The sequence below is a fragment of the Salvelinus namaycush genome, chromosome 12, assembly GCF_016432855.1.
Source record: "Salvelinus namaycush isolate Seneca chromosome 12, SaNama_1.0, whole genome shotgun sequence".
Lineage (NCBI taxonomy): Eukaryota > Metazoa > Chordata > Actinopteri > Salmoniformes > Salmonidae > Salvelinus > Salvelinus namaycush.
In genome coordinates this window covers 52466140-52479782 of record NC_052318.1, presented here as the reverse complement: position 1 = coordinate 52479782, position 13643 = coordinate 52466140, and the positions used below count along the sequence as shown (strand labels likewise).

The 13643-nt window shown below is 42.6% G+C and overlaps 1 protein-coding gene and 1 pseudogene across 3 annotated transcripts in view; both read left to right on the top strand.

Moving 5' to 3' along the window:
• Positions 1 to 8385, top strand: part of LOC120057413 (lissencephaly-1 homolog B) — a 49245-nt gene extending 40860 nt beyond the window's left edge. For all 3 annotated transcript variants that reach the window (XM_039006033.1, XM_039006034.1, XM_039006035.1), the window contains exons 7-11: positions 1862 to 1964; positions 2201 to 2429; positions 6464 to 6565; positions 6913 to 7069; positions 7246 to 8385. In XM_039006033.1, coding sequence (XP_038861961.1) covers positions 1862 to 1964; positions 2201 to 2429; positions 6464 to 6565; positions 6913 to 7069; positions 7246 to 7319 — 665 coding nt within the window. In that variant the 3' untranslated portion in view covers positions 7320 to 8385. The remainder of the gene's footprint in view (positions 1 to 1861; positions 1965 to 2200; positions 2430 to 6463; positions 6566 to 6912; positions 7070 to 7245) is intronic.
• Positions 8386 to 12297: 3912 nt separating this feature from the next.
• Positions 12298 to 13009, top strand: LOC120057628 (annotated as a pseudogene).
• The last annotated feature ends 634 nt before the right edge of the window (positions 13010 to 13643 follow it).

Sequence of the window (13643 nt, the reverse complement as noted above, 5' to 3'; positions counted from 1 at the left end):
CCACCACCTACTGGTTTAATGGTGTCCAGGCCAGTGCAGCTGGTTTTTCTATAAGATACTTGTAGTTCTTGAGTGGAAAAAGGTCCACCCTCCATTGTAGTCAATGGCAGCAGTATTTGTTTGACTTTTTTAAAACTGGAAAAATATGTTTTACCTTAAAAAGGGAAAACAATTGTATTTCATTCCACAGTAGACCTACAAAGACCAAACCCTCCTTTTGACTTTTGACTTTATTTATGGCTTGGTCCCGCTGAGAATCTGCTACCATACCTGTCCATACATCTTTGAGCTGTGCTTCTTGGTCCTTGCCCTCGGGACCCATCAAACCTCTCATTGGAGTTCGATGTATGAAGGGGGGGTGCACCTATTTTGGTCCCCGGGACTACAGAAGCACTGCCTTCTAACAATGTGAAAATGTCTAAATCCTTGAATGTACATAACCCATCTAAAGATACAGTGCATTTGGAAAGTATTCAGACTATCCCGAGCGTCATAGCAAAGGGTCTGAATACTTATGTAAGTACGTTTAAAAAAATATATATATATATATACGTTTCTAAAAACCTGTTTTCGCTTTGTCATTATGGGGTATTGTGGAGATTCAGGAAAAATTTATTTAATCCATTTTACAGTAGGGCAGTAACGTAAGAATGTTGAAAAATTCAAGGGGTCTGAATACTTTCCGAATGCATTGTATCTATCTGAAATTGTAAACCATGAAATGTGTACTATTTATATATACAAACACATACAGTACCAGTCAAAAGTTTGGGAAACACCTACTCATTCCAGGGTTTTTCTTTTACTGTTTTCTGCATTGTAGAATAATAGTGTGCAACATCATCAACACTATGAAATAGCACACATGGAATCATGAAGTAACCAAAAAAGTGTTAAACAAATCATAAAATATGTTAGATTCTTCAAAGTAGCCACCCTTTGCCTTGATGACAGCTTTGCACACTCTCTCAACCAGCCTTGAAGGAGTTCCCACATATACTGAGCACTGGCTGCTTTTCCTTCACTCTGTGGTCCAACTCATCCCAAACCATCTCAATTGGGTTGGGTGATTGTGGAGACCAGGTCATCTGATGCAGCACTCCATCACTCTCCTTCTTGGTCAAATAGCCCTTACACAGCCTGGAGGTGTGTTTTGGGTCATTGTCCTGTTGAAAAACAAATGATAGTCCCACTAAGCGCAAATCAGATGGGATGGCGTATCGCTGCAGAATGCTGTGGTAATCATGCTGGTTAAGTGTGCCTTGAATTTTACAGCGTACAATGACATTCTAGACGATTCTGTGCTTCCAACTTTGTGGCAACAGTTTGGGGAAGGTACTTTCCTGTTTCAGCATGATGATGCCCCCTGCACAAAGCGAGGTCCATATAGAAATGGTTTCTTGAACATCAGTGTGGAAGAACTTGACTGGTCTGCACAGAGCCCTGACCTCAACCCCACCGGACACCTTTGGGATGAATTGGAACGCTGACTGCAAGGAAGGCCTAATCGCTCAACATCAGTGCCTGACATCACTAATGCTCTTGTGGCAGAATGGAAGCAAGTCCCCACAGCAATGTTCCAACATCTAGTGGAAAGCCTTCCCAGAAGAGTGGATACTGTTATAGCAGCAAAGGGGGGACAATCTCCATGTTAATGCCCATGATTTTGTAATGAAATGTTCGAGCAGTTGTCCTTATACTTTGGTCATGAAGTGTATGTATGAAATATGACCTGAAAACCCTTAATAAATATGTCTAAATATTTGGTTAGTACTATGTAATTACTGTAAAGTGGACCTGGTTCTTTTGTATTAGGCTTACTAATATCTCTTTCCCTCTCTCCTCCGTCTGTCTGTTTCAGGTCATGACCATAACGTGTCGTCTGTAGCCATCATGCCCAACGGAGACCACATAGTCTCCGGCTCCAGAGACAAGACCATCAAAATGTGGGAGGTGGCCACTGGGTGAGACACACAAACACACTTATCGGCTGATGTAAAAAGGGCTTTATAAATGCATTTGATTGAAATACATTTGATTGACTTATCTCACTTATCAGGTGCTGAAATACTTAATCTCATGTTTTATCAATCCAGTGGCAGACACATTCTGGTGTTGCAAAATGTCCCGTATTTGAGTGTTGCTGCAGGTGTGTATGTCTTTGTGTATGTATATAACTCTGAGTGTTTTCTTTCTTTAGGTACTGTGTGAAGACATTTACAGGCCACAGGGAGTGGGTGAGGATGGTCCGGCCCAACCAGGATGGTTCTCTTATCGCCAGCTGTTCCAACGACCAGACGGTGCGTGTGTGGGTGGCCACCTCCAAGGAGTGTAAGGCTGAGCTGCGGGAGCACGAACATGTGGTGGAGTGTATCGCCTGGGCCCCCGATACTGCTCACCCTACCATCCTGGAGGCTACCAGCTCGGAGGTGAGGAGAACCTATATGTACACACACTAACCCTAATCCTGACTCAGTAACCCAGTGTTTCTCAAACTCTGTCCTGGGGACCCCAAGGGTTGCACGTTTTGTTTTTCACCTAGCACGACACGGTTGATTCAAATAATCAACTAATCATCATGCTTTCATTATTTGAATCAGCGGTATAGTGCTAGAGCAGAAAACAAAGCATGCACCCCTTGTGGTCCCCGGGACCGAGTTTGGGAAACACTGCAGTAACCCTATTTGTGACCCGTTTCAGGAAACTTGGCGTATGTCGCAAGTTACGACTTCACAGGAGAGCCATTTGAAAGTTATTTATTTTTTAATCGAAATGCCATCTTGTACATGTGAACTTTCATGTGCCTTAATAACAAACGTGTATGCCATCTGTAAATACAAATACAATTGTTACATTACAAGCCTTGTTGGTTAAGCACACAGAAAAATCCAGCAACCTTCCCACTAGCCATTATTGATAATTGATAATGAGTGGGCTGGACATGCAGAGAGAGGAGTTTGGATTGGTCTGCCATATAGAAGGCTTCTGTCTATTTGAGCTGGTCAGTCTGTGTTGGTAATCCTGTTGAATGTGGCTTTTTTAATAATGTATTGTGTAGTGGAGCTGCATAAGTGTTGCTCTCCACTTTCTGGAGGATTGAGTTTTGAAATCAGTGGAATTAGAGTATGATAGCTAAAGAGATGGAGAAAACACCTGTCTCTGGATTACATCGTCAAACTAAGGGCAACTGTGGCATGGTCTTCATGACAGGGAGACACGTCCATGCACGAGGATGTATAAGGGTAAGATAGTCTAGCTAGCTACGTTTTCAGATATTAATTTTCTAATTTTGACAGAAAGTGGTTACATTTCAAGCTAAAGTGTACTGTTAGCTAGTTGGCTAACGTTAGCTGGCTGGCTCTATAATTAACATTACGTGTATGACTATTCGTATCACAGAACCGTTTGCTTTGCTAGTTAAAGGCTAATGTTAGCTAGCTAACATTGAACCTGGTTGGTTAGCTCCCAGCAGATTCATGCAGGGTAGTAGCGGCATGATTTGGCACTATGTTCATTATTGTTTAACTAGCTAACGTTTGCTGGCTGGCTCGTTAGCTAACGTTACGTGACATGTGTGATCTTACATGTTGTTTACCTAGCTAGGTTAATTGTTTAGCTACATGTTTTAAGCTAAAGGATACAACACGCGTTGAAAATGGTCAGTGTCAGTAAACGTCGGCAAAAAAAGTGTAATGAAATTGTTGCCAGCAGAGCTTGTTAGGCCGTTTTCATGTTATCCAGAGGTAAACAAATCATCAACCAGAGCCTCAAGTGTGAGCTCTGAACGCAAGGAGATGGGTGGGGCTAAAGCTTAAGAGGGTGTGAACGATGCTGAATGGGTTTAGACAAAGAAGAGCTCTCCAGTAGGTACCAAAAATATTCAAAGGCGATTTTCTCAAAAGTGAGTTTACAAGTTTATCAACTTTCAAAGCAGAATTACTTTCCCGTTGTTCCTCAAAAATGCAGTGTATGATAAACCATTTTGTCTCTACTATCCAATGTAAAAAACACAATTTAAAATGTTGCTACATAAGACCAAATCCAGATGGTGAGTCACATTTTGTTAGGGTTGCAAAGATTTGGTAACTCTACCAAAATTCCCAGGTTTACCAGAAATCCTGGTTGGAAGATTCCCTGAATCAGGAAGGAATAAGCAGGAAATCCGTAATCCTCCAACCAGGATGTCTGTGAAACCTGGAATTTTGCAACCCTGTAATTAATTTAAAGACTCTCTGGTGGTGTCTTTGAAAACCAGTGAACATAGTACCAGAGCTCAACCAATAAGATAGCAGATTTTTTTTTAAGGCATATTTTTGGCATTTTATGCTTTATTGGATAGAGAAGAGACCGTAGAAAGATGATTTTTGGTGCAATAGCAGTGGGCTGGATTCGAACCCATGCTACAGCAGTAAATGTGATCCTGAGGCAGTGGTTTAACTGTTAAGGCTAGGGGGTGCTGTTGTCACTATTTATGGAAATCGTGTAATTTTTGAAACGGCTTCCTACAAACTTCTTGATCGTACAATATGCATATTATTATTATTATTGGATAGAAAACAGTCTATAGTTTCTATAGCCGTTGAAATTTTGTCTCTAAGTGGAACAGAACTCATTCTACAGCAATTTCCCTGACATGGAGTCAGATTTCACACATTTTGGCCCCTGTTCTGGAGTCAGTTTTAAGGCCACTGTTATTCCTATTAGTATACGGACACTGCTTACGTCTTCCCCTGGATGCCTTTACGTGATGACGCTTTGAATGGTATCGATTGCCCAATCACAGCCACTATAAATGAAAAAATCCTGTAGGTAGGACCTCTTTTCTAGGTGCGTCATGCGCGCGGAGGATACCGACCTACTGTTTTTCCAAGCATTAGTGTAGCCTGTTATATTTCTCCGGTCATATTTTTACTCGTTATAGGAGTTAAAAACATCATAAGGTAGTTAATTTAAAGCGTTTTATAGCAATTTATATCCGTTTAGTGCGATTTTGGGACATTTATTTCTGAGCCACTGTGAATCTCTGGGCACCGTTCCAGTTCATGCCGAACGCAATGTGCATTTCTGCATGGCAAGAGGACAGCTTTCGACCAAAAGACGATTAGACCCAAGAAAGGATTCTTTGCCCAAGATTCTGATGGAAGAACAGCTCAAAGTAGGAACAATTTATTATGATAAATCGTGTTTCTGTCGAAAAATGTTAGTGGCTTAGGACGCCATCTTTTTTGACGTAGCTTCGCTTGGCGCAAACTGTATTGAAAAGTAAGGATAATTTAAAAAATGTAATTCCGCGATTGTATTAAGAATTAAATTGTCTATCAATCGCTGTCCACCCTATATTTTTTAGTCACGTTTATGAGTATTTATGTATACGACTAGATCACTGTCTAATATGGCGCACGGCATTTTCTGACCAGCTCGGCTACTTTTCTCATTGTATAACCACGATTTTGGTGGCTAAATATCCACATTTTCGAACAAACTGTATATGTATGTTGTAATATGATGTTACAGGAGTGTCATCTGAAGAATTCTGAGAAGGTTAGTGAAAAAATTAATATCTTTTGGCGATGTTGACGTTATCGCGCTCTTTGGCTAGAATCAATGCTGGGGTAACGTTTGCATATGTGGTATGCTAATATAACGATTTATTGTGTTTTCGCTGTAAGACACTTAGAAAATCTGAAATATTGTCTGTATTCACAGGATCTGTGTCTTTCGATTAGTGTATGCTGTGTATTTTTACGAAATGTTTTATGATTAGTAATTAGGTAAGACACGTTGCTCTATCTATTTATTCTAGTCGATTTGTGACGGTGGGTGCAATTGTAAACTATGATATCTACCTGAAATATTCACATTTTTCTAACAAAACCTATCCTATACCATAAATATGTTATCAGACTGTCATCTGAGGAGGTTTTTTCTTGGTTAGTGGCTATCAATATCTTAGTTTAGCCGAATTGGTGATAGCTAGTGGTGTTGGTGGACAAAGAAAAAATGGTCTCTTTTGCTAAGGTGTTTACCTAATAGATTTACATATTGTGTCTTCCCTGTAAAACATTTTAAAAATCGGACATGTTGGCTGGATTCACACGATCTGTATCTTTCATTAGCTGTATTGGACTTGTTAATGTGTGAAAGTTAAATATTTTAAAAAAAATATTTTTTTTGAATTTCGCGCCCTGGCTTTTCAGTGGGGGGGGGGGGGGTGCCGCTAGCGGCACCCCAGTCCTAGACAGGTTAAGACCACTAGGCCACAAGATTGCAGGATTTTAACCAGGAGAAATTAAAAGGGCAGCTAGTGTCAAACCATTCTGTAACCCTCTGTAATTTTCTAGATATTAATTTCAAAACCTTGCGTACTTTTGTAGGTTAACAATGTAACAGTGCATACACACTCTTGTTTTTCAATGATGAGCATATTCTCTCTCCCCCTGTCTCTCGCCCTTTCTCCCTGTAGAGTAAGAAGAATGGGAAGTCTGGTCCGTTCCTTCTCTCTGGCTCTAGAGATAAGACCATCAAGATGTGGGACATTAGCACTGGCATGTGCCTTATGACTCTGGTGAGTTTGTGTGTGTGTTACCTCCTCCTCAGGTAAGCCGATTTGGTTTCCAGTGTTTTTTTCACAGGTTGGTCTAGTACAGTGTTTCCCAACGCCGGGCCTCCAGTACCCCCTCCTCCAGTACCCCCTCCTCCAGTACCCCCTCCTCCAGTACCCCCAACCGTACACATTGTCCAGGGCTACAATGAAAATCACACCTCATTCAAGTCAAGGGTTTGATGATTAAGTTGAATCAGGTGTGCTTGTCTGGGGCCACAATAAAAACATGTATTGTTGGGGGGGTACTCGAGGACTGGAGTTGGGAAACACTGGTCTAGTGTGTGTAACGTGTTCTATCCTCTCTCTAGGTGGGTCATGATAACTGGGTGCGTGGTGTGTTGGTGCACCCTGGAGGCAAGTTCATAGTGAGCTGTGCTGATGATAAGACTCTGAGGATCTGGGACTACAAGAACAAGCGCTGCATGAAGACCCTTTGTGCCCATGAACACTTTGTTACCTCTCTGGGTAAGAGTGTGTGTTTGTGTCCATGTGTCTGTGTGCATTCCCTCAAATTGCTGTACGTCTAGTCAAAACCACCTATTTGTGTGTGTAATCGCCAATCCACTTCTGCCAGTTCCACAGTTCTGCCTCCACCCAGTCCATCTTCCATTGTCTCTTACATCTGTATCTCTGTCTTCCAGATATGCACCGGACTGCCCCATACGTGGTAACAGGCAGCGTTGATCAGACAGTCAAAGTGTGGGAGTGTCGCTGAGTCTGCCTGCAACCTCCCTATCCTCATCGTCCTCTCTACCCCACAACCACAGCCCTATAACCCCCCCCCCCAACCACCTCTTTTCCCACAAACTCACCGCAACCTCCTCCTTTATACCCCCCAAACAGCAGCCCTATAACCCCCTCTTCCCCCCCTATCCTACCCTGTCTCTTTGACACTCACCTAAGCCCCACCTTTCGCACACCATACCATGGTTACCCAGGCTCTCCAGCCCTGCCCTGTTCAAATAAATATTGTCCTTTTATGTAAATTATTCTGGATATAGAGTACGCTTAATAAATGTTACACACTCTTTAACACACACATTCTCTCTCACACACACACTAAAAGAGAAAAGTATTCCTTGCATGGTGAATTCACCCAAAACTTGTATACTGTAAATTTGCATACCATTGTCATGACGTCCTGATGGGGGGGGTAAATGGTTTGTGTTCTGCCCCAGTGGATGCTGGGTAATTGTGACACAGTGCACGCAACCCAATCACGTATGTCCTTAAAACCCTTAATTTAGTATCTTGCCTCCGCTGTTATAGTCTGACGCTACCTGGGAGAGAGGGAAGGAGAGGACTGTGAAAGAAGGAAGAGAGGATGAAGTGGGGAGGAGAAGGAGTAGGATAAAAGATGTGGGGGGGAAGAGCGGGGGAAAAAATTGAAATGGACATTTAGTCCTTTAGTTGAGGTGACAAAGTGTGTGCGCGTGTGTTCGTCTGCGTGCGTGCAATGCGTACTGTACATGTGTGTACATAATGATAGGATAACCTCTTATCTCTCTCTGTGGTCGTCTGTTTATACAGAGGTAGAGAATTGTGTGGAGGCAAGGCTTATTTCCCTCTGTTTTTACTCTCTGACTGACTGACTGGCTTCTAGTAGCTACTCATAAGAGTATGCTCACTAAGTTCTGTGCGCTCTTTCTCTCTTTCATATACACATACACTCATACTCACACAGATGCACATACACACATGCACAGTAAAATTGTGTATCAATATATCTGGATGTCATTGTTTGCACCATAATTTAAAAAATAAAAATCTGTAAATATAAAGTTGGCCTTGTTTTTTGTATCAATGGTGTATAAGTTTTGCACAGCTTCAGGACACCAAACTACTGTACCAGTCAAGTTTGGACACCTACTCATTTAAGCATTTATCTTTATTTTTACCATTTTCTACATTGTAGACATCAAAACTATGAAATAATGTAGTAACCAAAAACGTGTTAAACAAATCAAAATATATTTTAGTTTCTTCAAAATAGCCACCCTTTGCCTTGATGACAGCTTTGCACACTCGACATTTTCTCAACCAACTTCACCTGGAATGCTTTTCCAACAGTCTCAAAGGAGTTCCCACATATGCTGAGCACTTGTTGGCTGCTTTTCCTTAGTCCCACTCAGCGCAAACCAGATGGGATGGCGTATCGCTGCAGAATGCTTTGGTAGTGTAATGGGAATTTCAATGTTTGTGCTTTTCTGATAACTCATTTCTGTGTTCTATTCATGTGCTGTATTCATGTGCTGTTCTAATAACCAATGGATGTGTTCATGCAAGTGACTGATTTAACGAATCCTCACTTATCAGTATCTGGAATTTGGCAGTACACCCAGACCTTATTTTGAGAACGAGAACAAAAGATATCTGTTTCAAGGTCTCAGCTTGGAGAGAAGAAGCCTTGTGCGGTATTGGTCGGTCACATGAATGAAACAAAACGGTAATGATTAATGAATTATGCTAAATCGTGCATATATAACTTGTCTTATATACGGCTATACACAGACAACTGCTGGGTCTGCCCAAAGAGAGCTCCTGACTGACATGTACCATGCTGCATTGAGTTGATTGGTCAGCGCACTGGAGAGGTCCCAATGAAGGATGATTCATTTAAGATTGACTTTGAGTGTCCCTGTGTAAGAATTTCCATGACAGTAGCTGTTAAGTTCATGTTTTAAGTATCCCTATATTTCTGTTATTACGGGGCTATCACTCAGTCAAGAGTGCGCATGCACAGGAAGTCTTGTCGTTGTTGGACCTAGCCTTGAGTGTAATGGCTACCTTGTAGTGTGTTCATATAGTAGAGTAAACTTTGTTAAACTGGAACCTTGTCGTTGTGTCATTTCGAGTTAACAGTAGCCATGCTGGTTATGTGTGCCTTGAATTCTAAATAAATCACTGACAGTCACTAGCAAAGCACCATCACGCCACCACTTTGTAGCAATTTGACCATGAAGGCCTGATTCACGCAGTCTCCTCTGAACAGTTGATGTTGAGATGTGTCTGTTACTTAAACTCTGTGAAGCATTTATTTAGGCTCCAGTCTGAGGTGCAGTTAATTGTCGATTTCTGAGGCTGGTAACTCTAATGAATTTATCCTCTGCAGCAGAGGTAACTCTGGGTCTTCCTTTCCGGTGGCGGGCCTCATGGGAGCCAGTTTCATCATAGCGATTGATGGTTTTTGCGACTGCACTTGCACTTGAAGAAACTGTCATTTCTCTGCTTATTTGAGCTGTTCTTGCCATAATATGGACTTGGTCTTTTACCAAATAGGGCCATCTTCTGTATACCATCCTTACCTTGTCACAAAACGACTGATTGGCTCAAACGCATTAATAAGGCAAGAAATTCCACAAATTCACTTTAAACAAGGCACACGTTAATTCAAATGCTTTCCAGGTGACTAAATAAATAAAAAACAATATTGAGGTAACTACGCAAGTCAGTTAAGAACAAATTCTTATTTATAATAATGGCCTAAAATGCCTCATGAAGCTTGCGAAAATGCCAAGATTGTGCAAAGGGTGGCTACTTTGAAGAATCTCAAATATAAAATATATTTATGACACTTTTTTTTGGTTATTACATGATTCCATATGTGTTATTTCATAGTTTTGATGTCTTCACTATTATTCTACAATGTAGAAAATAGTAAAAACTAAAGAAAAACCCTTGAATGAGTAGGTGTGTCCAAATTTTCAGGTCACCATTATTAATAATGCACCGTTCACTGCTCACACACACCTGCTCACTCCCTCCCTCACTCACCCACAGAGCTATTACTGTATCACGGAGGACCGTATCTTGGCAACAGTTGCCACAACGGTGAATGCATGAGCACCTTTTGCAGCCTTGGTAAAGAGAGAGAGAGGTGGATTGTCAATCCCTAAGTCAACAACAGACTATGGGAGGCACACAGCACTATTCTATTCCACATCAGGTAACTGATGCGAGCAGTAGAATCAGATTTGAAAAAACATTAAAATACACCTTATGGAACAGCGGGGACTGTGAAGAGACACACACACAGGCACTGACACGCATACATATGATAAGACACACACTCTACACATAGATGTTGTAGCTGCCTTGGCAGCAGCTAATGGGGATCCTTAATAAATACAAATACAAAACTGTAGGAAGAAAATAGTGTATCATAAAGGGGAAATGGGAGGAGAGAACAGAGTTAAAGGAGGTGGAGTTAAAATGAAGGATAGAGAGGAGATAGAAAGGGGATGAGAGGAAGGATGGAGTGTGAAGGGGTTGGAGTAGAGACCCCTACCTAGACCCAGGTTGCCCTGAGTCGAACTCTGTTACTCAAGAGAACCACTCGAGCAGAAACACTAGCCTACTTCTTTCTCCACACCCGCAACATTGTGAAACTAATCCCAGAGATAACAAACCAGGACTGTCATACCCATGCTAATTTGGTACAGTATTTATCAGTTGATTTGATCGTTATTTTGTCCGAACGGAGAACAACAGATCTGGCGTGTACGTGTCTGTCTGTGTCCATCCCCAGTTGGTCTTGGAATGTGCCTGGAAAGACCGTTGTCTGACATACAATCTCCGTCTTTCTCCTTCTCTTCATTCGCTTGTGCTCCGCTCCTGTCTCTTTCATGAATCTGTAGTCTTTTCCTTCTGTCTTTATATTCTCTTTCTTGCTCGCTCTCATCTATATTGCTCTCTTCCCTCCCTCTAGTAGTGTCGGTGTTCAGTGTTAATGAAGAGGGTAAATGGCTGAACCACAAATATATCTGCACTCATCAATTGATCAGCACCTTTTCTGTCTGTAATCAACATGGAGGTGGAATATTTCTCCCTCAACTGATCATAGTGAATCGTGCATGGCTTTGGTGTGTGTGCATTTTGTGGCTTTTTCTGAGGCCAATGTGCTCGTTGAGTCTCACACACAAACGCTTACACACAAACACATACTCTTTCACACCTACATTGGTGGTAGGGGATAATGTCTGTGTTCAGTGTTAATGAGGAGGGTAAATGGCGTATCCATACGTGTGTGTATGTGTGTGTGTGTGTGTCTGTGTGAGAGAGAAAGAGCGTGCAGTAAAGCTAGAGCAGCCCTTACGCACTTCTGAGCAGTTGTTATGATTGGTCGAGACAGTTCGAATCTGTGATGAGAGCAGAGGGTATTCCACTGAGCTCTGTCCAATCACAGACTGTTACCATGCAGGGACACACACTGTACCAGCACATCCACACACACACACACGCTGTACATGCATAGTCAACAACTCATATTGACACACAAATGCATTTCCAACATCACACACACACACACACACACACACACACAGGTTCCCTCGCTTGTGTTGAAACTCTGAGCCATCCCCCGAGTCTCAAAAATGACAACATTAGGGGTGAGCGTGTGGGAGGTGAGAGAAGTAGAAGAAGGAGTGAAAGAGAGTAGCTGGGAGCGACATAAAGTAAAAGAGTTAGGGAGAGAGAAATAGAAAGTAAATGGTAGAGAGAGAGAGAGACAGAGAGAGAATGGTTGGCCATCGAGGTAGTATTGCAAGTGGCAACAACTACAAAAATGCCTTAACATCAAGACAATGACCATCCGATTTTTTACAAAGTAAAGAAATGGGCAGTGATATCCATTAGTGCTGCTTTCTGCTGTTGGTCATAGTGGTCGGGTAGGGTGAGGATGTGGAACGGCCAAGATGGCGGTGTCCATAGCAGATGCCGAGGCGTTTGAGAAGTAGCCAGAATGAACGACTAGACTCCTTAGAAGTTGACCAGGAGGTGTATGGAGCTTATATTTTAAAAGTAGGAGAGTGGTCTTAGCGGAGTTGCTAACAAGCGGATGTATCTGAATTAGCTGTGTCCCTGAAAACCAACCTAGCTTCCTTTTCTGCTGAAAACCGGATGTGGGAACTCCACTCAAGCGTTTTCTTTTACGCCTGCTATGTTAGGTTAGGAGGAGAGTCACGAAGAGAAGGACGACACACTGCTTGGAATACTATCTGCGTTTTTCTGGAGGGTGAGAAACTTGAAGGGATCATAAGGCAGTGGGTAGAGAGCTGTGCTCAGTCTGCAACCAAGAACAAATATGATATTGACGTACTGACCATTGCCAGTCTGATAGATTAGCAGGCGCAGATTGTGGTGAACCAGAAGTCCAGCAAGAGGAAATGAGCTAAAGAAGCAATCCTGGCTCAATATGCCAATAGCTGCTTCCCCCCAGTGGTGATAAATCCCTGTTTAACAACTCCAACATGGAGGAGGTTCTGAACAGGATGAAGCAGCAGAGGGACCAGGCTAAGACTTACATACGAAGAAACAGACAAGATACCAAATGAAAAGGATAAACTAGCCAAGCAGGACAGGAAGGGCAAGAAAAGGCTCACACAAAAATGGAAACACAAAATATAAGAAAAACAAATGACACTTTGGGACACTGTCACATGAAATGTTTTGTTCCCGAACAAAAACACGTCTATTTTTGCCTATCCCATATTAGCACCATAGACATTAAAAGCAGATTAGCACGATTACAAATATAACATGACATCTTTATGTTGTCGAGCGGATGCCCCGCCCCCCTCTATGTGTGACTGACAGGTCTGGACCCGAGAGAGCGCATGTAAATGAGCCGCGCTCGGGCGGAGCGGGTGCCCATGTGGACAGGCACCATGCCTTGTTGTTCTGTGCACTCATTGGCCAATTCGCATCGACATGTTTTAATGCGCTGCGGGCCAGGGGCGGGGCTAAACCCTGGAGAGCGGTCCCGAGTGGATCACACGGACGGAATCTCTCAGGGACTCCAGAGTCCCGCCAGGCGTTGATGCCACGCAGTTTAACGTCAAAAAGCGACCCAAACGCTTTCATATTCATAGACGCAATAAACGTTGGACTTTTGGAGCGACGGTGTCTGGCCTGTAGTGTGTGCAGGCAGCAGGCCACAGGCGGGATAACCCCTCTGTTTGGGTCTGATGTCCTCTACATACAGTAGCGCTCGCCAGCCGTCTTTTACCCCAGGCTGTAGTAACAGGGAGGGGTAGAAACG